General features: G+C 45.1%; 1 protein-coding gene across 1 annotated transcript in view; it reads right to left on the bottom strand.

Annotated features, from left to right (window-relative positions):
* The window catches only part of PRKCH (protein kinase C eta), a 116,717-nt gene that overhangs the window by 3,947 nt on the left and 89,040 nt on the right, over window positions 1–23,730 (bottom strand). Inside the window, exons 11-12 of the mRNA XM_065685159.1 lie at window positions 16,721–16,859; window positions 15,616–15,804 (exon numbers count right to left, since the gene is read on the bottom strand). Of these exons, the coding sequence (XP_065541231.1) occupies window positions 15,616–15,804; window positions 16,721–16,859 (328 nt within the window). The remainder of the gene's footprint in view (window positions 1–15,615; window positions 15,805–16,720; window positions 16,860–23,730) is intronic.

Here is a 23,730-nt window from a genome sequence, read left to right as displayed (position 1 = left end):
CAGGACCCCCAACTCTGCTGACATTAGCACAACCCCCCCAGCTCCAGCCTGATCTCCTGAGCCCTTCAAGGACATGTGCTGCCACGGGATTCCCTATGGCAGAACTGTTTCCCACCATTCCACCCCAAACATCAGTATAAAGGGCTGCTGAGTGCATCCAGGTTTGTAAGAGCAGTCACCAGGAGAGGAGCAGATCCAGCACAACTCTCTGCAGCTGGGGTCTTCCCATGGTTCTCTGGACTCTTTGGCCCTCAGTCATGCAGCATTCCCAGCATCAGGCCCAAGTAAAAGCAGAACTTGTCTCCCAAGCCTTTCAACCCATTCTTCTCCCTTTCTATCAGCACAACCCCAACACAATTTGCTTCCCAAGAGACTCTGCCCCCAAACTTCTGTGGGATACCGATCCCCAGACAACAGTTTGGTTTCCAAGCAAGAAATGGGTCAAGCCAAAATCTCTTGGAGACCTGGTTCAGACAAGCTTTTTCAAGTCTTGAACTAAGCTTCTTTGGTTTGCAAAACAGGCCAGAAACCTCCTGGCAGCCCTGTCTTTCTCTAGAGATTCCCTGCCCAGCTTCTTTGTCTGCACATATGGATATATGCACCTCACTGGATCTTATTTGCATTGCTGAACACCTAGAAAGCTCAGACAAGATCAGAGCGTGCTGGTGCTGGGAGTGGTATAGAAAAAAACAGCCCAAAGAGACAAGACAAAAAGGAGAGAAGAGTTGGGAGTAAGTTCCTTGTCTCCTGGCTCCTGACCTGCCACCACCTCCATTACATCAGGAAGCTTCTACTAAACCTGGAGAAGTAGAAAAATAACCACAACAAAATAATGAAAGCAAATAATCTCTGAAAAGGGCTGGAAACGTGCTTTGCTTGGATTCCCGTTCATGCACAACCATATAAAACCGAAGCCTAAACTGGACTGTCCCTTCCCAGACCAGTTCAGAGGCCTGGGATATAAAAATGCATTTACATTCCTGTTTGCTTGCTTTATTCTACATGATGCCAAAATTGTACCAAGCAAAGGCATCCATGAAACAAGCTGAGAGCCAATGTAAATGCATTCCTGTCTGCTTAAACACCCTTTTTGTTAGGACAATGAGGATCAGGCAAGTGCCATCCCTTGAGTGGGCTGCTTTGAGCGCTGAAAAAACAAAACATAATGTTCAAAACAAAATGACTGTTCAAATTCAAACGGCCAACTCCCATCCGAGCACTGGACCTGCAGTTTAAGAAACCCAGGAACCCTCTACCCCACTCTGGGTGCCCAAAGGAGGCAGGAGGAAAGCGAAGGCTTCAATTTCACCCACTGCTGGAACACATGCTCCTGTGTTTCAGCAGTGGCTGAGTTATACTGGGCTGCCACAAAACCCCTCTGAAATAATCCTTGCCTCCAATAGGAATGAGGTGACCTATGGGCACATGATTGAACAGTACCTTCTGCAGCTGTCAGGCTGCTGCCTCCCTTGCTATGCAAAACAAGAGCTTCGAAGTACAAGGATATCAAAGGAAGCAGTGTCCCACCAGCAGCTTAAACAACTCCAGACATGTTTCTCTATGCTTGTTTTCCAGATACTGTGAAAGAGCCTAACGGAGGCTTAGGACCTTGGAAGTGAATATAAATCATGTGCTCTAGGTGAAGAAGCCTCCCTTTCAAGGAAATCAAACTCAAGCTAGTCTGCTTCAGCAACGGAATTATAGAATGCTTTGGGTTGGAAGGGACCTTAAAGCTCATCTGGTTCCCACCCCCTGTCATGGGCAGGGACACCTTCCACTAAACCAGGCTGCTCAAAGCCCTGTCCAGCCTGGCCTTGACCACTGCCAGGGATGGGGCAACCACAGCTTCTCTGGGCAACCTGTGCCAGTGTCTCGCAAATGCCTTCATAGTGAAGATTCATTTCCTAATATCTAATCTAAATCTACCCTCTTTCAGTTTAAAACCATTCCCCTTGTCCTGTCACTATAAGCCCTTGTCGGAAGCCGCTCTCCAGATTTCTTGTCAGACCCTTTAGGTAACGGAAAGCTTCTCTTACATCTCCCTGGAGCCTTCTCCAGGTTCAACCCCAGCTCTCTCAGCCTATCTCCATAGGAGAGGTGCTCCAGCCCTCTGAGCATCTCTGTGGCCCTGCTCTGGACTCACTCCAACAGGTCAACACTCACAGGGTGTGATATCATTTCAAAGGACAGTTGGTCTCGTATCGTTAACCTACATCCCTGATAAATGTATTGTACACTGCGCTGAGTCCTCTTGCTTCCATCTGCCCATGGGACTAAAAATGTTGCCTTTGAGCAGCATAATGCAGTACATGAAATATGGTCCCATATTCTGGGACCACTGCTGCCCCTACCTTACATAAAATCTCCTGGTGAATTTTGGAGAGGGCAGGTCCATCACAGCCTGGTGAAGGTGGGGTATTTTCTCTGGGGAGCGGCTGTAGCCTTTATTTGGCAATTGGACTGAAAAGCAGGTGCACAAATGGCGACTCCAACTGAGACAGTACTGATGTTTTACACTGGAACAGAGTTACCTGCCTTATTGCAAGAGATAGATGAAATTAAAAGATGAGATTTTGGAAACCAATTTCACTAAAATGAGTAACTCATCCTTTCAAACACGATTTGGATTCACTAAAAACTGCTGCACTGACGAAGAAATGGATTTTAGTTTTGGTTTGGTTTTAGTTTGTGTTGCCCAGTATTTCACAAAAACCCCAAAGACAGTAATGACCTCCCAGGGGCTCAAAACCCCATGAATCCTCTCTCTCTCTCCTTCTACCTTACACAGTACTGACACTTCTCTGCTGCAATAGGGTAGCATCTGACAGCCCGTTTCATGACACCTCTGCTATCTGATGGCACTTCTAGCAAAGCAGATAAAGAACCTGGGATTTCTGAGGAATTTAATTACAAGCTCAGCCTTCATCTCTGAAATAAGTAGTTCATACCCACATCTCTGTCCATATAAGAGGCACTTCTGCAGCAGGAGGGGTAAAGCTGAGTGCCCAGAGCAAACAGATGCTGCTCTCCACACACATGCAGGCTGCGCAGGATAAAAGTTTTCAGAAGGGCAGCTAATCTTTCACCTGATCCCTTTGGCTGCATTCAGAAACAGCTGGAAAATGTCTTAGAAAGTGTTGCCTCCTCCTGGCATCCACACAAAGGCCAGAGTCTGACTCTTGCTTCACAGGTTGGGGAGCCCTAAATGTCCTTCCAAGTACAAACCTCCAATGTTTTTGCAGGTGATGAGAGAAGATGCTCAGCTGAAAGTTTTTCAGCTGGCAAAATGTCACCTCCTAATGTTTATTGAGTATCTCTAATTTTGCATGATAATCCAGAATCCAGCATGAAGCTCAACCTCTGGCATACAGAGCTCAGTGAAGAAACAGAGAAAAATAATTCAACAGTAAAAACAAGGCAAAACTGAGATGTTCCTGAACAAAAGGAAATACGTAATCACTCAAATTCAAGAAGCCTCCCAGGAAAATCAATAGCAGGACCATCAGTCTTATGCCTGAACCAGGCCATCAAGCCGTCCCTTTATTATCACATCCAACCACAGGGAATTATCCCATTCCAGTATAGACCCCCTTGTGAGCATCCCCAGACTGGGTCCCTTTAGGCTACACCAATCTGCCGAGCAGCAAACTTGAGCAAGGCTCTCACTGACCTCAGCTAACCCACTCAGCAGCATCACAGCCAAAACCAGCAGTTGGAATGAGCCAAAAACATGACTTCATGAGATCATTTGAAAACTTTTACTGAAAGAAAATGCAGCAAGCCATGACAAGAAATTAAAAGCTGGAGATTAGTCCACAGAGGGTCCAAGAAGTTACAAGGGAAAAATACGACATAGCAGTGCCAACCATTAGGAAAAGTCTGAATCAGCCCTGGGAGTTCAGCCCACAGGCAGGTGAGGGAGAGAAGGGTACCCATGCTGGTCCTCCCCTTCACCCACTGTGTGGCACAGACCATGCTGGGAAGGGGTACAGGTCTCCCTGTCTGCTGGGCAATGCTGTATGAGACTTCTTCAGTGCAACTTCTGTCTCAAAAGGCTGAGTTTGCAAATCAGTCTGATGGCCTGGAAGTTGGAAGGGATGTTTGCACAAAACAGATGGTTCCAAGCATGAATTTCCTTGAATTTACAAGTTCCCTTTCTCAATACTGGAATCCCCAGTTGGTTTTACCTAACTCATGTACATGCTTTCTGCATCACAACAATTAACTTTATGAGAAATATCGCAGTGACTAGATTGTGTTAAATTGTGTCATGTTCTATGAAGACACTAACAAGCCCAGACCCCTTCATGGAAGTAATGCACTTCAGGAAGAGGAATACAACTTCCTGCTCAGCCATTCCCTTCACACTGTCAGCCACCTAGACAAGGATGAAATTAGTATTTCTTGTATTAAAGAAAGTGTCAGAGGTACCAGCTCCCATCAGGACTTTGTTGCCCTGGGCAGGGTGCATTTACCTTGTAAGAGAAAGCGTGTGCCCCAGGCAGCTTGTCTTTCAAATGCAAGTGTACAGCAGAGATGGAAGCTATCCCCCATCCCACAGGCAGGAAAGAGAGACCCAGGGAAATTCATCACTTCATTTTGCCAGGAGTCCAGGAGCAGCCTGTCACAGATACAACAGCAGACCTTCAGTGTCAGCTGGTCTCTATCACACCACATGCCTCAGAGGACTTCAGGATTGATGGCAGATCCTTGGTCTCAGGTCCTCTCCATCACACCACATGCCTCAGAGGAATTCAGGATTGTGCCAATGCAATAGTCAAGCCCAATCCGTTAAAGGAACACAAGATTTCCCTGTTCACGGTATTAACATTTCCTGCCTGTTGCTTTCCCAATGCAAAAAGCAGCAGCATAGATTAACACCCCACAGTCTCCCCTCTAGGAATGAGGGAGAGCAGAGAGATCAGGAGATATCCAACGTGCCCATCTTCATTCAGATTCATGAGCTAAACTAACAGGGCAGAACTAAGATTTCTCAAAGATCTATCTGATTGCAGACAAAAGGGAATCGTTATATAAATAGAGCAATTACTCTAATTAAGGCTTCCCTCCATGAGTCTCTGGACTGAAAGCTGCAATTGCTGAAAACAGTTTGGCTGCCTATTACGTAAAGCAAACAAACCCGCACTCTGGGGTTTCATTAGCCTTCATCCACCCCTAAATAAAGGAGAAGAAAGATGGCTCTATGGCTCTGTCAATGTCGGTATTATTTTTAAAGATTGGAAGCCAGGTGGCATTAGCATAGCAGACACTTCCCCCCCCCCCCCCCCCCCCCTTTATTTATCTTTTAATAAAAAGCTGCTTATTTGAGCCAGTCTTGTCCTTTGTCCTTTGCTCTCTTGGGCAAGGCTCCCATCAACCTCCATCACAATCCTTCCAGGGCGATGCTCACAAGCATGCCTCACTCCCCCCCACAGGAGCAATCCAGAGCTCAGACACACAAGTGGGTTACAAGGAGCAACCCCAATTTCTGTAAATGTCATCGGCTCTCCCATGGAATTCCTCGTACTTGCAGACAGCTCAGCCGGTGCCTGGTACTGCAGCAATTTGGCTGTGGGTGTGAGCCAGGTGCTTGGGAGCCCAAGTCTTTCTGACCTTCAGTGAGGACTGTGCTGCTGAGAATAGGACTTGGAGTCATTGCAGCTCTCTTGAATGCTGCCTCTGTTTTACACTGGGCATTTGCTCTGATTGCAGCCATTAGAGGCCATGTGGCTGGCGTTCTGGCTTCCTACCCTGGGCACAGCAGGATAGACTGCTAAAAGCCCTGATTTGTACTTGTGCAAAGTACATCCTAGCCAGAATGCAACCCGTGCTTGTACAGGGTGCTTCTACCCCCATGCTGGGGACATGGCTACAGAAAACTCTGAGCAGGTGAAACCCTTTGGTTTCACCAGAGGGTCCAGTGACTGCACTGGCAGAGCTAAGAAGTACAAGACTGCTCTGTGAAAGCATTTTAAGTAGGAGGAGAGGAAGAAAGAGAGTGAGAGATCTCTGTTATCTCCTTTTCTAGATAAAAGAGGAGTGGGAAGGGAGGTAAAAAACAATATTCAGCCCTGCTCCTACAAGCCAGAAGACTGTAACAATAAGCATGACAACAATCATGTTTGATGTGCCAGCCGCAGACAAGAAGGACAAAATGTCAGTGCAGTGGATAATAAGCAGATAAATTTGATCTTGCTTTCCCCTAGTACAGAAATGGCTGTTCAATGCTGCCCAGTCAAAGCCCAAGGAAACAAGAAGGATTAACTGTGTATCAGCAAGCAGTGTGAGCAAGGGAGCCTAGCAAAATAAACCAGATAGAGCAACTCAGATGTGGGACAGACACACCTGGGCCCAAATCTCCTAGTAGTGTTAACTGGTATAACATTGCTGACTACCACTAGAAGAGAACTTAGCCCAAAATATGGGAATTAAATGTTGTCTGAATAGCTACAAACTTCTTTGCTGTCCTGAAACCTGCCTGCTTCCATGCCCCTCCCCACTCATCAACAAGTAACTCATTAACACTAACGCAGATGAAAAGGCCAGAAGTATCAAATGCATATTGGCCATAGCTAGTGATTTTTGACCCGTCTGCCCTCGGTACTCCCATAATAAATCATTAAACAGAAATTAACTTTATTCATTACATATATGGAATATTTAACATAGGTTTTGGTCAAGATGTCACTGTAGAAATCTGTGTTTCCAGAACTGATGAGTCAACCCCAGTTCCCACATGGGTCACCAGCTGCATGGGCTGCCCAGACAGTATCGAACTCCAGCTGCTGTTTCTAAATTACTCCAATTGGACTATAGGTACGACATGGGGATATGCAGGTCAATTACTAAATCAATGCATCCATCAGACTAACACAGACATGGATCAAGAATGCACATCACACTTGTTAACAGTCTGGGGGTATGATCTCACTCTCGTTTTAAGCAGTGGTAAAATTTCCCTAGGGTTGCATGGGAAAACAATTAATCCTTTTCTGATGGTCTTGTCAAGAGGAACTGGGAATCTATTACACAACCCTGGGTGGCCTATTTACATAGGGTCAAGTACAAAGGACTAAAGTGCCCCAGACAAACCTGTAAAGGCCAATTAAGAAAAAAAAAGGAAAAAAAACCTCACAGGAAAATACTTCAAAGGAGCTTTTTTGTGGTCTTGGTTATATTTCAATTCTTTTAATTTTAAAGTTCCTGAAAAGACACAGCAGGTCAGAAAGTTCAAAGCTGGAAGGACAAGTAAGACCTACGGCCCTGAATGGCTCGGACAGTTGGAGATTTGTTAGCCCTAGCAGACCCCCCAGTTAGACGGACTGGCCCCCTCCACTGGGGCTGCACAGCAAAAGCTGGTCCCATCATTCAGCTATCATTCCCATCTCCAGGTGGAAGTCAGCTTCTCAAGGGAAGCCTTGGGCCTTTCCCCAAGATTGGATTTTAATGGACTTCACCAAAACACTTTTGGGGGGCTATAATTGCACTGTTTAACTATAGCAGAGCTAAGAAGGGAACCCAGAACAAGTCTTAGGCTCAGACACAGGAATCACTTCTTCCTGAGCACCTAAAAGCAAGCAGAAAAAGAAGAGGGGGAAGATAAAGTTGGCACAATGAATGCTCCTTCACTTTTTTCCCATCTGGGGCAGGAAAGAGGAGGATGAGTCACACCTGATATTACAATAGGCTGGGTTAGAAGCTTCTGTTTGCAAATCTGAGCATGCATACTGCGGACTTCAACAAGAAGCTAATTTCAGCCTATTGGAAAGAGAAAGGTAAGTCTTAGTGACTACATCAAGATGAATTTGTCCTTGGCAAGCAATGTAGAGATGGCTCTAGTTTTCTTTTCACAGTGAATTATTCAGAAGCATGGGACTATTACTGTAGGGAAGAGGAGTGCTTCAGAAAGAGGTGTGATCAGATCAATCGACAGAAGAGATTAAAATCATTGGAGAAAGCTGTTTGCTGAGTATTAGGAGGCAAAGAATAACAGACAGCATGTTACAGCGATGGATACGCAAGCTTAGGCAAAAGAGGTAAGAAGTCAATCTGTGGTGGAGCACAGCCTTGTCACTTCACCACAGTGTATGTTTATGGCAAAAATTATCAAGATGAGATCATTTAAAACTACAAAACTCCTTCCCAGTTGGGAAACAACATGCTCTGGAGTTCTGCTTTTGCAGCAGAGGGTCTGGAGCCAACCAGGAAACGCAAGGTGAAAGCTTTTCTAACTAAAAAAATAAAGGAAAAATGTGTACACAGAGCCAGCATAGAGTTTCACACAGAGATTTAAATATTGACCTCACTCTGACAGCCAAAACTTAATCAAACTGTGCAAGAGGATTTATCAAGCCTGCCAACTCTGAAGAGATGCCAAGGAGAATAATTTATTGGTGTATTTGAAGGCATTTTTAATATCTATCTGCCTTTGTTAACAGGCTTCTCATCTCTGAGGATAAAGCAATGAGCTCATCTAGATCCCTCTTTGATTTCAGTGGGCCCACCGTTGTGTTGTTCTTTTTCCTTTTAATCTTTATCTAAAAAATACTCCCAGCATCTGTTTCATTCAGAAACAAGTTAATTCTGGCTATTTCAGCACTGCATGTGAAACAGATTATCCGCCTTTTTCTGTCTGTTGGAAAGAACAAAGTTGGTTCAGATCTATAGGATGCAAGCTGAAGGATAGACGTGCTTGTGCAGAGCAATGTAAAGGAAACGTAGGCAACCTTGCTGACTTGTTTCACATCTCGTAAGTGCTCAGGAGAGGACTGGAAAGCACAAACATGGGGGTTTAGTCTAGTTCACACAGTAGCCAAACAGACCACCCTGACTTAGGGAAAAGGCGAGGCACAAATGGAGCAGGAATCGCATATGTACTGCACTTGAACATGTCAAGCAAAGCACAGCCCAGGTATTCTGAGTCTGTGCAAGGAGGATGCAGGCACTCACCATGGTATCCGAGCTGATGAGAGCTAGTTCTGATCTCTCGGTATCCAGGGGTGCTGGGCCTCAAACAAGTGCAGTGCATGAAGAGAATAAACTTCTCCAGATTTCAGAAGAACTCCCCCTCTGTGCTGATGTTGGGGTAACCAACTGCAGCAAGTAGGCATCTTGGACCACCCTTGTCTCTCCTGAGCTTAGGTGTCCTTGCCAGCAGTCCAAAACCAGCCTTTTCCCCTCCATTCTTCTGTCACATCAGACTCTTCACTTTGACTACATTTAAAAATGTGCTTGTTTCTGATGTAAAAACGCTGGCCCTCTGCTTCCTCTCTTCGTTAATGGCATTTTCAAGCTCCTTATAGTGGTGGGGCCACTCTGGTTCAGCATATAGCCCTCACCATCCAGAAAGCCTTCCTGAAAATAAGCTGCACACACACAAAAGGTGCCCTCACCAAGGGTTTGGGCAGTCGTGGTGGCATCCGCTTAGGATGGGTACTTTAGTCCTCCCGAAGCACAGCTCAATTCACGTTGCTTTCTGTCCTTCAGCTGCACTAGGGTGGAGTGCCCTAGGGAAATCTCTATCTCTCCAATATTCTTTCTTCTCAGCCTGTTATGGTAAGCGCATGCAGCACAACCTGAGTCTCCAAGGGCTCTGCTGGAGCTGTTATCCTGCTTACAGACAGACTGGACTGCCCTGTGCTCTGCATGAAGGACATTTTGAAACCATATCCACAGGCTTCCCCCATCAACTCCAGAGAAATTGCTGGTGAAGCAATACCCTACTCATTACAGTACCTTGTGGGGAAGTCTCTTGTGTCTGTTGGCTACCTGAGTGACTGAGGGACCTAAGGCAGCCTCAGATTCACTCTTCTGGGCAACAAAGGAAAGACAAACAAACTCCTGCAGAAAGTTTTGAGTGGCTTTTTTAATTAACAAGATGAAAATTGGCCAAGCTATTGTGGAAGGGCCCCAATACCTCTCTCCCAGTGAAGGTGAAATGGCTGGCTGCCTTCTGCACTGCAACGTTCCTGAGCCCTTTTCTTGCCCTTCAGAAAAACACGTGTGCTGCCTCCTAGCAAAGGGGGTAATTTACACCGCCAACAAGCCCTTGGTGTTGAACATCGCTGTGTGTGCTAGCTGTATAAGCAAGCCAAAAAAAGAGGGAACTACAAAAACCCCATCATTTCTGGGTGTCAGTCTGTGACATGAACTCATACAAATGTAAGAAAAGTATTTTCCTTTCTAGATCAGGGTTTTTTTTTTACTTCTTGATCAGGCTTCAAGGCTGTGGGATTTAAACTGTGGCACATTTAACCATTTACCTTCCAGCTGCTCCTAAGAATCACGCAAGCTCCCTCCTCCCAGAAGCTGGGAAGGAAATCCCAACTCCCTTACACCTTGTGCTCCAACAACCAAAACTGAGTCCATAAAACACAGGTCATCAGAGCAAGACCTGGCTCCTGCTGACCCACAGAGCATCACTGCTACTGCAGCTGAGTCTGAAGCACTAATGCCCAGACACGACAGCCCCTTGTTGTTAACCTGGCAATACAAAGGGGATTTTAAGCGAATCTGCAAGAGCAAAGGAGGATGCGGGGCTGCTGTGCATGTTAGACTTCAGTGGTGTTGTCAGGGTGCAGTTATCCGGAGGGAGGAAGTTAACTCTGTGACACAAAGCTGAAGAGAGTTCACTAAACCTGAGTATTTGCCTTTTGAGTCAGCGTCACTTCCAGGCTATTGTTCTCTAGAAAAACAGACAGTCTTCAAGTTTTTCTTTGCACCCTTAGCTCCGTATTGCTGACATCAATTTTCCCTGAGATGTGTCATGTTTACTCTCAGCTGATCTCCCTCACCTTTCAGTACCTCTCCCTCTCCGCACTAATCCACTGGCATTTGGTGGATTGGCACATTCCCCCTGCGCTGTTCCACCTGCTCTGGGCAGGAGCGCAGGCTGCTAAAATCACAGCCAATTTCCTCTGCATCTTCCTCTTTTCTTGTCTGGTGTTTATTTTTTTACAGGAAAACCACTTGGAGGAAGACAAAGATTTTTGCTCAGTCTCTTGACTCCAGTAGTGTTCTCTTCAAAATGCATAGTTTTAACCAGCTGGAAGGAGAACAGGCTTTAGTTTCATTTACGTCCCCAAAATATACAGCTACAGGCAAGGCTGCCCAAGCCTCACTTTCAGAAGGAGCATTTCCGCTAAGCCAGAACTGTCTCAGAGCTAACATTAAGACTGGAGGCTGGCAGGCAAACACTAAGATAACATACTTGGCTTCATCAGACTCAGCTGTGACAGAAGGTCAGAAATCAAGGGTGCAGAAGGCAGAGCAATGCTGATATTTCTGTGGGGAGACACTGCTTTCTAGCTCCTGCTGTTACCTGGCTCACAGTGAAAACATCCAAGCTGCGTTTGGTCTTCCAAGTTTTCAAACCTTTAGGCCAACCACTGCTATTTCAGATCATCAGTCCATGGAGCGATTCAATAGGCTTAGCCTACTGAATATAGCCTTAGTCTATAATCAGACTTGGAAAGGAAAATTCCTGTAGGTTTCCCTAGGAATTTGCTTCCTATTACGCCATCGACTTTTGAGATCTGATTTTCGCTGTGTCCCTGCTCTCCCCTCAGCTAAGCCTGACTGTGAGCAAGACAGCATGACTGAATTGCATTTGAGAAAGTCATACATGAAGTGGGTGAAACATGCTGCCAAAATACCACCCTGCTTATGGGAAATGCAAGGATTGTGTTTCATTTTGCAGCTCAGTCAGCTGAATCCCAAAGCCTCTGGCTGCCTGGAAAGACACCCTCTTTGCTCAAGCATTTTCTGCTAGTGACAATTTACAAATTCAGAACATCAACATGCTGCAAACTCCAGCTGCACTCTCCCTGTAAAAGATACAGTGCGGCAGTCTCTGCTCTCTGCATGCCCACAAAGCTTCTCTTTCACAGTCTCTTTATCATCACAAACTGGTGACAACTCTGTCAACCGATAGCAAAGAGCATTTGAAAGAATTTCTTTTACTCACACAAACCCAATAACTGCTCTGGCATAAACTCCTTGTGACTGCATTCAGGTATGGCTATGGAGAAACCTTTTGGAAGGAGGGCTCAGAATCAAAGCAAAACTTAATGTTTAGAATGTGCTGAAGTGGTCTGAATCAATTCAACAGCAGTCCTCCCTTTCTGCACTTATTTTACTCCCACAAGCAAATCCAGGCCCAGTTGCTCACACAAGCAGTGGAGACCTCAGTTTGAGTCCTCTTCACCTGACTTGACCCACCAATACCCAAATTCCCCAGTGACACACTCAGATAGGGCAGAGCACATGAGTGAGATTTTCTGCTTCCCTCTAGGACTATTCACTCCTGGAAAATCCGGCTGATTTACACTGATTTAGCTCTCCCTACTCTTTCCCCAGCTCTTGAAGGAAAACATCCAAGGGTAAAAAAACCCATTAAAAATGGAAATAAATTAAAAACTTCTTTTTGTAGAGCACAAATATTTCTGCTTTCAATTCTAAACAAGGTCCCAGGGCGCTGAGTTTGGTTTGTTTTCCTTGGTACAGTGCTCAAAAACACACTAGGAACACCCAGTGATCTAAATGAGGTCCTAAGGACGTATGTTGGTTATTGTTGGGAAACTACAGAGATGAACAGGATACAGCTTTCAGAAATCAGCTGGTTTCTGATGGGGGGAAATTGGTGAAGCACAATTATGGTAAACAAAAGCAAACCAAAATAACAGCATCCATAAAATGGGTCCTAAACCATATTATCCTTGTTTACAATGAAGCTCTTCATGAAGGCAAATGGATCAAGTGCTTTCTAAACCTAGATATATCCATTTGTAGAACATCTCTAAGCACCTACACCTAATTGCATCTTCCTGGCAGAATTTGATGTCTGTTTCAGAGCTCTGTACAATTCAGGACTAAGTGAATTCTCATTTAGTGCTTTTCAAGGTTAGAGGCCAGAACTTTTAGTGAGGGGATAATCCAGTTATTAAGGCCTTAGCCTGTAATACAGGAGACCCCCTGTTTAACTCCCTGGTCTTCTACAGGCTTCCTATGCCATGTAATTACTTATAATCATTTATGTCACTGCAGTAGCTGAGTGCTCTGATTCTCTGGAGCATTTAATATCATGGGTTAGAAAGCCCTGTCACAGCTGTAAGTCAGGGAGCTTAAGTTCACTTTTTGTTGGAGGCAAACACAGTAGTGATTAGAAGATACTCACACAGTAATAATGCTGTATCTAGGAGACATAATATTAGCATCAGTAGTCTCTGAGAAAAATAATCTACATACTTAGCAACTGAAAATCTACCACCTTTCTTCAGGAAATAGCCACAAAGGTACAAAAAAACCCAGGTTCACCACCCTGCGTTACACTGAAACCTAAAAATACTGACCAAACATTATCAGTACACTGCAAATTTAATACCTCAGCAGCGATCACATTTATCATTCAAAAGAAATCAAAGCACGTGGGTTTTTCCCTTTTTAATCTAGAGTCCCATACAACCTCATGACAGGATGTTTCCTTCCTGTTAAAGGTAATATGCTGTGATGCATCTAAAAACTCAGCATAAGAAATGGAGGTGGAAATGAGTTCTAGTGATCAGCTCTTAGTCCCAAAAGCAGCTACTGTGAAGTTGCAGAAGTTCAGGCCTTGTTTTACCATCAGTGCTGTAAAATAAGATGCAAAAGTTGCCCCCAGGTAGCAGCCACCCAGGGAACAGAAACACTGAAGGTCCAGTGAAAATTCCAGTTGCAACTTCCCCTGATTAAACACCAGGCTCCTGGTTAGTGCCCTAAATTTCAGCCTTCTTCCCAAAGCATACATAGCTTAGTACTTCTCTTGAGCAACACACATGCAGTCAGAGAGGCAGTTTTGCTTTCATTTGGGTTTCACCAGCAACACGTGACACAGCAGACGAGCAGAGTGGCTGGACAGGAGACTTTTTCAGGCAAGTAAGCAGCAATTGCTAAGCTGACTGTGCAGTTTTGGAGGCACTCAGTCAGTCCTTATTTAAATTCTTAGCTCCATCCTCAATTCTGGCCCTCTTTCTCCAAAGCCTCTCATCAGGCTGCTTGCAATCAATAACAGAAGGGACCCACTCTAAAAGCTGGGCTCTGAACACGAGCTAAAGCAGCCTGGGGTGATTGCAGCTTGTGCTGGCTGTTTCTATGAGGTCCCTATCTGAATTAGAAAAATAAGCATTTCATCAAGAGGCTAAAATTCATATTTTATCATATCCTGAAATTCCTGTTACAATGAGCATCTATCTGGCCACATATTACCTCCATCTTATACATAACACTAGATGCCTGCAACAAATCCACTCTGCTATTACTTGTTCCTGAAGAAGAGGAATTGGCTCGGACACTCAAGATTCCCAACCCAACAACATGAACACGGCTCCAAATGCCACAAGAGTCTGAACTTCACTTAAAAAAATAAAATAATTGAATATGTTACGGATTATTTCCAAGACCAAAGGTAGCCTTCAGCATGACAGTCACTCCTGAGCACAACCTGTTATTTCAGTAACACAATCCTTTGCCTCTCAAGAAGTGGATTTTATTCTCAGTTGATTTCTGTAGAATTTATTAGATGTGTTTTCAGATACAGAAAGTAGCTGCTCAGTCAGTATACAAAAGAAGTTTTTCAGCAGAAATCTGAAGACCTAATGAAAATGAACTCTCCTCTTTCCTTTAAATAGTCCCATCATTCACTACCTCATTTCTTAGGGTCAATGCTCCACAAGTTCCTATGAGCTACCATTTTATCCAACTATTTTCTAGATCCTCTATTACAACAATATTTAGTTGTATCCAGTCTTAAACACACCTTTGGTCACAGTGCTTTTGCAAGGAAATGGAATACTCTTAACATTCTCTTTCCAAAGGGTGCCTAAATACATTACGTGTCTTGATTAGGGGCAGGAAGAAGTCAGTAGCAGAACAGCTGTGTTAGGTCTCCTCATTTGTAGGTTAACACCCTCATCATTTAATCACCTTTTGATTCATTACAGTAAAGCCAGGCCAATTCCTCTGCACTAGGCACTGTTTGTACACACACAGCCTGAAATCTTAAAAAGCTTCACTCCCATGTCACAGGCAAAAGGTGGAAGGCTCCTGGGAAAATTCAGGAATACATGGTAGAACAAGGACTAAGTGTAGCCAGCAACAGCTCGCCTCAAACTGCTGTATGGCTCCATTTTTTTTTACTCCCCACAAAAAATCAAACTCCTGTCTTTGTATGCAGGTAGACAGGAAACCCTGGGGGATAAGTGGTATTACCATCAGAAGGAAGGATTATGATGAAGACTTCACTTCTTCCCCACTCCAATTGCACGGAAATCATATATTCACTATCGATTAAATACTGTGTATAACTGCTGCTTCTGTTCTGACTGTATAGTGTAAATCATTAAGTCAGCCCAGACACACAGACATGCAGACACGCAGGAAGCTGAACCATACAAAGGACATAACTATGCAAACACACCTAAGTGTGTCAGGATCTGTTTGTTTGTTTACCCTTCAATCCAAGATAAGAAAAAGACCAGGGTAACAGCAGCTTCTGAGTGCCCACACCCCCAGCCCTATTTCCTTTTGCTAGATTTAGGCTGAAGAAAGCCAGAGAGAACGCGAGTAGCCAAATGCACTCACTGCTTTGAGAATTGCCACTGCATCCTGCTGGAGCCACGTTGGGTAGACGACTTCATCATTCAGAATGGCCTCAAAGAGGTCATCCTCGTTCTCCGCCTCGAAGGGCGCGTGGCCACACAGCATCTCGTACAGCAGCACACCCATGGCCCACCAGTCTACATCAGGGCCATACAGCATCTCCTGCAGGATCTGAAGAAGAGATGGGAAAGAAATATCAACCCTAAAGCTTCTTAGGAGGGGAGGAACAGGGGAGGAAACATTAATGTGGAAGTTCTCACTGTGTCCTAACAGTGCTCTCTGCTAAGCTGGCTATGTGTCCAGGAACATATAGGTGATCTCAACCCAGTATCAACACAAAGGTACATCAGATACATTACATAAGAGCTTGGCGGCTCACAGGGTCACCCGGGAAACAAACCTACGCTAGGGGTTAGCAGGAGAAGAAGGGGATTTCAGCAGAATTGGCAGAGCCTCAGAAGCGGCAGAGCAGCCATGTGTGTGGGTTGACACCGCCTCTTCCTTGCCCCTGGGAAGGAATTGCTTACCCAGCTCCAATGGCAAGGCTTTTAGCTGCAGAGGGGAAGGAGTGCGAGTGTGTGAGAAAGGCACAAACACAAACCACTGGCAAAAATTCAATTGTGTTGAAGAAGGATCTAAAACCCTGGCAGAACATCTGGCAGCATCTGGAGAGCAGCTGCTCCTTAAAGAGGTGTTTATTAATTTTGTAGTGAAATTGGGGAATGACAGCGAATAGGAGGAGGTAGGAAAAAAAGGAACAAGGGCGAATTCAATCTCCTTTCAAATTAAACTGGGCCAGTATCTTCATGTGCCTCAAGATTTTTACAGCTGCTCCTCCATTTTTCACCTCACATTTCCTAAAGAAAAATACAGGCGTATCTTGGTGCTTACAGCAGCATGAAGGTTTACTCATGCTTTACTTGCACAAAGGACTGATTATACAAGCATACATCTAGGAGGAATCCTTGCACCCAGCAGTCAAATAAGGTGTAGCTAAATACACCAGGGAGTACACTTGCTGTTCCAAAGCTAACCTACACTTTTCATATTGTAGCCAATTTTCCTGGGCTCAGAAAGGTTCCTATACCTCCGGAGCGATGTAGTCTGGTGTACCACAGAAGGTGGCTGTGGTAATGCCGTCATGAATGCCCTCTTTGCACATTCCAAAGTCTGCCAGCTTGCAGTGACCCTCGTAGTCCAGCAGCACGTTGTCCAACTTCAAGTCCCTGAAATGAGAATTGTTCTTCAAGTCACTACATGCTTGGAGCAACCCCAGCACAAACGGAGGCAGCGTCCCAGGCTTCAGAAGCTTAACCTGCAAACTGGACAAGCCTCATAATCATAAAAAAATAAACAGAAGTCATACAGGAGGGGTTTTCTTTTGCTTCATCTCTTACAAAAAGGAGGGAGGAACAAATACATGTTTGCCAAACTGCATTTAGCATGGGCAGGTGCTATATGAGTTCGCCCACATGGCTTTCTAAACATACCACAAGCCTGGCTGGCACAGCTCCTGCTCATTTAGCTCTGGGACTCACTGGAGCAGAGGTTGCCAGAGCTGTCAAATTGCGTAATGATGTTATGATGCAGCAGAACGCACTGCACGGGACGTGCTCTGATTCAGCAAAGCGCTGCACCGGGAGCACAGAGCTGAAGCCAGGAGGAGTGCAAGGCTTCTTCAGGGGGAAGCACGGCCCCTCTTCTCCTGAGGTGTGTGGGGTTAAGATCCTAGACTTGCCTGTACTAGGGCAAGCCTGACTGATAAACCAAGCTTGGAGCATTATCCAAGCTGAGAAGAAAATAAGCTCCCTGCTGACAACACACCATATAGACTGGGGGAATCTGTGGCCAGCATGGGATGCCCCCATCATAAGACAAAGTCTTAGTCCTTCCAGGGGTATCAATTCCAGCAGGACTGCACTACTGCAAGAAGCGAATGTCTCCCATAGCCTTCATTAGGGTGCATGGGGACCTCCTTGTCACTGTTAAGAAAGACCAGCTGCAAAAGGGCTCATTTTCCAATACGTCACCCCTAGGAGGCTGGGAGCTCCCTATCAAAAGCAGAGCTGCCAAAATGACAGAGCCATAACACAGCTTATCAGCTTCCCTGACCTTGATACTGCCTGAGGGAACAGCCTGCAGTAAGAAGCGCTGTCAGGAACATGACCAGAAAGCACGGGGTCATCTGCAGACTTAGGCAATGCCTTCCTAAGAATACATACCAGGTCATAGCACCTCTGCTTTTCAGCTGCCAGGCGTGTTGTAGGCACTGTCACAGATGGAGGAAAGGAGCTAAGATGGGAGCTTTGTGCAGTACACATAGTTTGCAGTTCATTTTTTGAAGCATCTCAGGTACTGGTCCAAGAGTTATACAGAGCCCTCACAGCAGCTCTGAGGCAGGGAAGTGTTACCATCACCATTCTACTGAGATGGAGGACACATTCAAAGACACTAGACAAAGCCACTTTCAAAGTCATGCAGATGCCCAGAGAAGGATCAAATAAATGAATACATTTGAGGGTCTCAAGACCCCTTAATGAAATCCATGCTGGAACTTGATCCATTTTGCCCTCTGGTTGGACACCTATTTCCCTGGGAAGAAGGAGCAATGGGTAGCAATGGTAACATAGGTGGTGGCATCTCCATATCAATATGAAAATCTCTGGATGAGCTGAAATCGGAATCCAGCTTGATCCTGCTCTTCCACTGTAACTATGGTCTTAAAGTGAAAATCAGGTGGTCGATTGCTTTGTTGTGCATTGGCATTTCTACAGCCCACACCACCACCAGAAACCTCTCCAGAGCCTGAGACAGCTGTGCAGTGGAAAGATCAGTGATGCATTGTGCTAGACAATTAGAGCCGCATCCTGTCCTGAAGAGATAAGGAAAGGTATTATTAGCCTATGTTGAAAGGATGAGAAAGCAAGGAGTAGAGGTCAAGAAATTTGCCCATGTCCCCGAGAACTGGGACTGAACACCAGCTTCCCGAATTCCAGCTGCAGATCTTAATCACAAGATCATACATCCTCTCTCTTCAACTTCAACACAGCATGGCAACATAAGCCAGGAAAAAGCCCTCTGCAGCGATGCTGCCCTTCCCAGCAGGCCCACCAGCTACATGGTGACCAGTGAGATTCCGATGCCAAGGACAGTGCCCATGCCTGCTTCATGCTGCAGTGTTTCCTGCGGGTGGGATGCTCAGCAGAAGACACTTATTTTTGCCTTTCTGAGAATCAAAAATGGCTGTCAAGGCCAAAGGCTCGTCCTGGAAAGACTTTAGGCAAGCACAGTGAGTGGTATTGTATGTGGTCACCCATGACAGTACACTGTCAGCAGCAGTTTCCAGCCAAAGCTCCTGTTGCTCTTCCCTGTGGTTCCTGGCAGAGCAGGGAAGCCCTCCAAGCATGAAGGCAGGCCTTGTTTCCAGGAGTCTGCAATGTGGTTGAAACACACAGTTTATTCTTGGCTCAGTTTGAAATACAGCAAACATCTTTTTGGGGCAGGACTGACTGTTGGGGGTGCCCATAGAGGTGCAACTGGAAGGGAAATTTTGATGAACTTGCTTGGAGATCCCCTTTGCAAACCTCCCCCCACTGTCCCAAACATCTGCCATGTACTGGAATGCCTTGGGAATACTTCACAATACACCTTCCTTATACCCAAGCCAGCAGAAACATAGTCACATATATGGAGTGAGTAGGTTACGGTTCCTCATGGAGAGCCTGAGGAGCAGAGGCAAGACACCAGAGCCAGCTCTGCAGACAGGATTACCAGGCACTTTGAAATCCCTGCTAGCTGTGTAATACACCACGCTCACTACAGCAACAGGACGGTCAGAGCTTCTGCAGGTGCAAGAGCACTCTGTGCCTGCTGCGTCCTCCCAGAGAGCCCCTATATATGTAATTGCAATGAAATTTAAACTACCTGCCTCTCACTGGGTGACTACAGTTTTAACCACACAAAGCAAACCTCCAGCCCCTCAGCTTCTCAGCACGTTAAATCCATTAAGAGTGCCTGTTGTCTCCTCGTCTAGTTAGGATACTGGCCTCTCCTGACTTCCCAGCTATGTGAAATCCAAAACTTGCATTTTCTGTTTCCACTAACCGGTAATGTGACATCAATCTGCTCTCATTTGCTCAGGCACTCTGGCTACGTGCAGATCACTTTAGAGGAGGATCTCCCATGACAGAGACTTCTCAATGCTCTTCACTTGGCAAGGCCACAGAAGATGGCCCCACACATCCCTCTTGGAGCAGGTCTCATTGACCAGCACAGTGGCAGGCTCGGCCACACAGCTCCTCTGGAGCCTGCTTTCTTGTAAGGTAATAATTGTCTGGGAAAGTTGTGGTTTGGTCAGGTGTTTCAGCATTCATCCCAAGCGATCCCAGCAGCCAAAAGCTCTGTTCTCACTGCTCGATGTTGACAGGTCTCCCTATGCACCATACCCCATGAACCAACACGCCCACATGAGAGGAAAAACACTGACAGGTTTCTGAGATTTACAAGGAGCGCTTCATTTTCGCAGTAAGGATTCCGGGAAGCTGATGAAACTGGAAGTCACCCAGCTCAGAAAGCCCAAATCTACCTCATTTCCTTAATACTTGCATTTTCCATTCAGTATTTTTAGCAGTTCAATGAAGCAATAAAGGCAGAAAGGTTTTCTGAGGGCTGAGATTCTAAGGTCCAGCTGAGGTTCTGCCTTTCACTGGCAAACCTCCACTGGAAAACAGGCTTCATCCCGACTCAGAAAGGCAGCCTTTGTCCTCACAGGCAGCTCAACATAACGGCTTAACGGCCTCGGTTTAGTCTAGACCCAGAAGAAATGACAAAATGAGCTGCTTCAGCGTCACTCGCTGGAAGAGGTGCTCTTTACACATCTGCTGCTTGAGTTTAACATCTGTAAAAACCCAAAATTGCAATTGCAGATGGTCCAGCCCTTTCCTGCAGCATCTGTCAAATGCAATTTCCCTGCAGCAGGGAGCTTTGCCAGTGAATAGGTGTTATACACGTACCTGCCACTCGTTCCACTCTGATTATCTCACTTGTGATGTGGAAATGATATTTTAATGAATGAAGTTTTGGGTTGGGTTTGTTTTGTTTTTTTCTCTTTTGATTTTACCACCCTGTGCTGTAAGGGCTGTACACATGGTAAGGATCTTCTTCACAGGAGTAGGGAGGGCAGAAACTGGCTTTCTGACTCAGCTCAAGGTTCTCCCAGGTTTAGTAATCCCAAAAGTCCAGTTTAAAGCTCATAGAAGCCTGCTGTTCCCATCTCGATGCAAATCATTTAGTCATGAAAGATGTAGCTACAAAGCAGTGCGAGCTAGCCACAAATAGGTGCAACTAATGTGAAACTCCAGTCAAATGTTTAAGAAAAAAAAAAGAAAAGGGGGCAATTAAAAAATACAATCCCCAAAACTGGAACTAGCTAAATGAGGAATTGGGGCATTTCTGAAAGAGAAAATCTTTGCCTTTTTAAGTCTTCAGCATACAAGGCCACTTAGATACTCCTTGGGAACACCTTTGGGTGAGCAATTCCACATTCAAACACACCTTTCGCAAGCAGGGAGTAGATTTTGGTTTTTCTTCACCTCTTCTGCTGAAGTCATTTTGCTCCATAGAAATACTAAAATATCTGTCATGATGGAGAAAAATGTGTTCCTATTGCCTGCTCTGGTAGCCAAAGCAACGCAAGCTTCCAACTCCTGCTCAGTGAAACTGAGATTACTTTTGCAAAATGAAGCAACTTCAATAGAGGAGACCGAAAGACCTACAACCTGTGGAATAGCACAGTTGGTAAGAGATTTATCAAAGAGGTAGGATTTTTCAAGTTGGAGGTTTGCTCCAAATACAGAAGACAACAGATTTAAACCAGTATTACGATTAAATAAAGAGGAGAACAGATGGAGTTCTCAGTTTTATGTAAAGCCCTAAAAACTCACGTGAAGCTAATATAATTTCCCATTTTCCTTTGTATTCATTAATAATACTCAAACCAAAATATTTTATTTACTCAAAACCAATATTCTCTTAGGTTGCAAAAAAATATTGTTACTTTTAAGAAGCCCTAACAACTATTTTGGGCCCACAGCTTCTGAAGTGATTTTTTCTCTTTCTTTCCACACCAAATGTTGGAATCTCAGTTATCAAACTCAAAGCAAGTAATTATTTTCACAATTCCATTTTCACCAGCTTTGGACTAGGGACCTCCATGTATTATTCCCAATATTCCATATAACTTTGGAAACTCAGGTGACTTCCAACCCCCTGTGCCTTAGGTTGTAGAGAACTCACTTAAAAATTCCTTCACAAAAAACAATTCGCATTTCCCACATTTTTCTAATGACAAACATTTTTTTTTTTTTGGTCAAGTAAGTTTTTATAAACAGAAACTGCTATTCTTTCAGCATCAAGGAAAAGTTAAGGAAATTTCCTAAGCAATGGTAAAGCTGAGCATCAGCAGGTAGCAGTAAATACAGGCTAAAGACAACACTTGCAATATATTCTACCGTAGCTAGGACATAAAAACACAGGCTAAGCTGTTATTTCCTTAGTTGGTAGACATCTTTAGGGTAGGGGGAAATATTGAAATCACAAACGAAACATCATGTTACAAGCCTTTGAAAAAGGGAGCCACAAAGCAGAGATCAGGCAAAGATCAAGCTGTACCGAGCTGGAGAAAAACGGTTTGAAATCCTGAGTTTTGCTGCCAAGTAAAAGGACGAGCTGTTGCTCCCTCCCAGCCTTGGAGGCTTCCTCTAATTCAGCTCCTGACATACTTTAAAAGGGAAGATCAGTGTAGCTGGAGCAACTCTGCTGTGCTTAAAGATGGTACCCTCTTGGATGCAGAACCAAGTGAAGAACCAGAGGTAAGACTCAGCACTGTTATACAGAATATAACCAGCATGTCGCCATTTACATACACCATGGTAGGGGACTCACAAGCTGAGATGGAGAGTGTTGCTACCCACACCCACAGCTTCACAGCACAATCCCCCAAGTCCTATGGGATTTAGTCCGTGTACTTTATCCTTCGTGGTTCTGCACAAGTAATGTTCAAATACAATGCTGGGACTGCAAACCATCACTACACTCCTTGTTTTCCTGAACACTGTTCTCTTGGGTGAAGAAAACAGTTCTTCTAGTTTCCAAACAACTTCTGAGGTGCAAACCCATTCAGACCACCAGCATGCACACGGACAGCCCAGCTAGAGCAGTCATACTGCGACTTCCAGTGCAATATAACAGGACAGGTGTGAGCTGTCCCTGCCCATGGCAGGCAGGTTGGAGCTAGATGATCTTAAGGTCCTTCCCAACCCAAACTATTCTATGGTTCTATGACAGAAATCAAGAGAATATCTCTCCAGATATTTGTAATTCATAATTACCAGAAAGCAGGGATGAAACATAGTGAGGTGCCCTTCTGCTCTGTCCTAATGACCAGAAGTTATTTTCAAAAGCTGACCACACATAAGTGTTTAGGGACTGTAAATACAGGCACAGCAGCCCCAGACTGAACTTTCACATTTCTCAGAAACAAAGCAAAAGCAGAAACGTGACATATTGATTCAGAGATCCAACTCAGACCCAGATGAGTGGTATGAGTGGGTGAAACTCCACTAAAAGTTAACACTCAGTGCTAGGCCATGTAACAGCAGACAGCACTTGATGCAGCTGTGGGAAGCAGAGGCAGCTCACAGGAAAGGTTAATTGCACAGGCAGCTCAGTACCTGAGCAGTTTTCCAGCCAGGAGCCCAGCACTATTCCTGGGGATCCCACCACAGCACATTCTGCAGTCTCTGCAGAGAGCTGCAGAGGGGGAATGTGCCCATATAAAACACCCCCATGGCTTTTCTCTTCTTCACCTAACCCACCCATGCTGGCATGCAATGAGCAAACCTTTTGAAATGCTCCACACCTGCATGTTAGGATAAAGGCATGATGGATTATGGCCACCCAGCCTCTAAAGCAGGCTCCACCTCTCTTGCAGACACTAGGATGGCAATAGTGATGCAATATGGACTCGTATCCAGGGTCAGATACCCCCCCAGAATGCATGGCTGAACTTCTCTGAAAACTTACAGCACTGGCCAAGGA

This window comes from Lathamus discolor, chromosome 6 (assembly GCF_037157495.1).
Source record: "Lathamus discolor isolate bLatDis1 chromosome 6, bLatDis1.hap1, whole genome shotgun sequence".
Lineage (NCBI taxonomy): Eukaryota > Metazoa > Chordata > Aves > Psittaciformes > Psittacidae > Lathamus > Lathamus discolor.
This window is presented reverse-complemented; position numbering and strand designations above follow the sequence as displayed.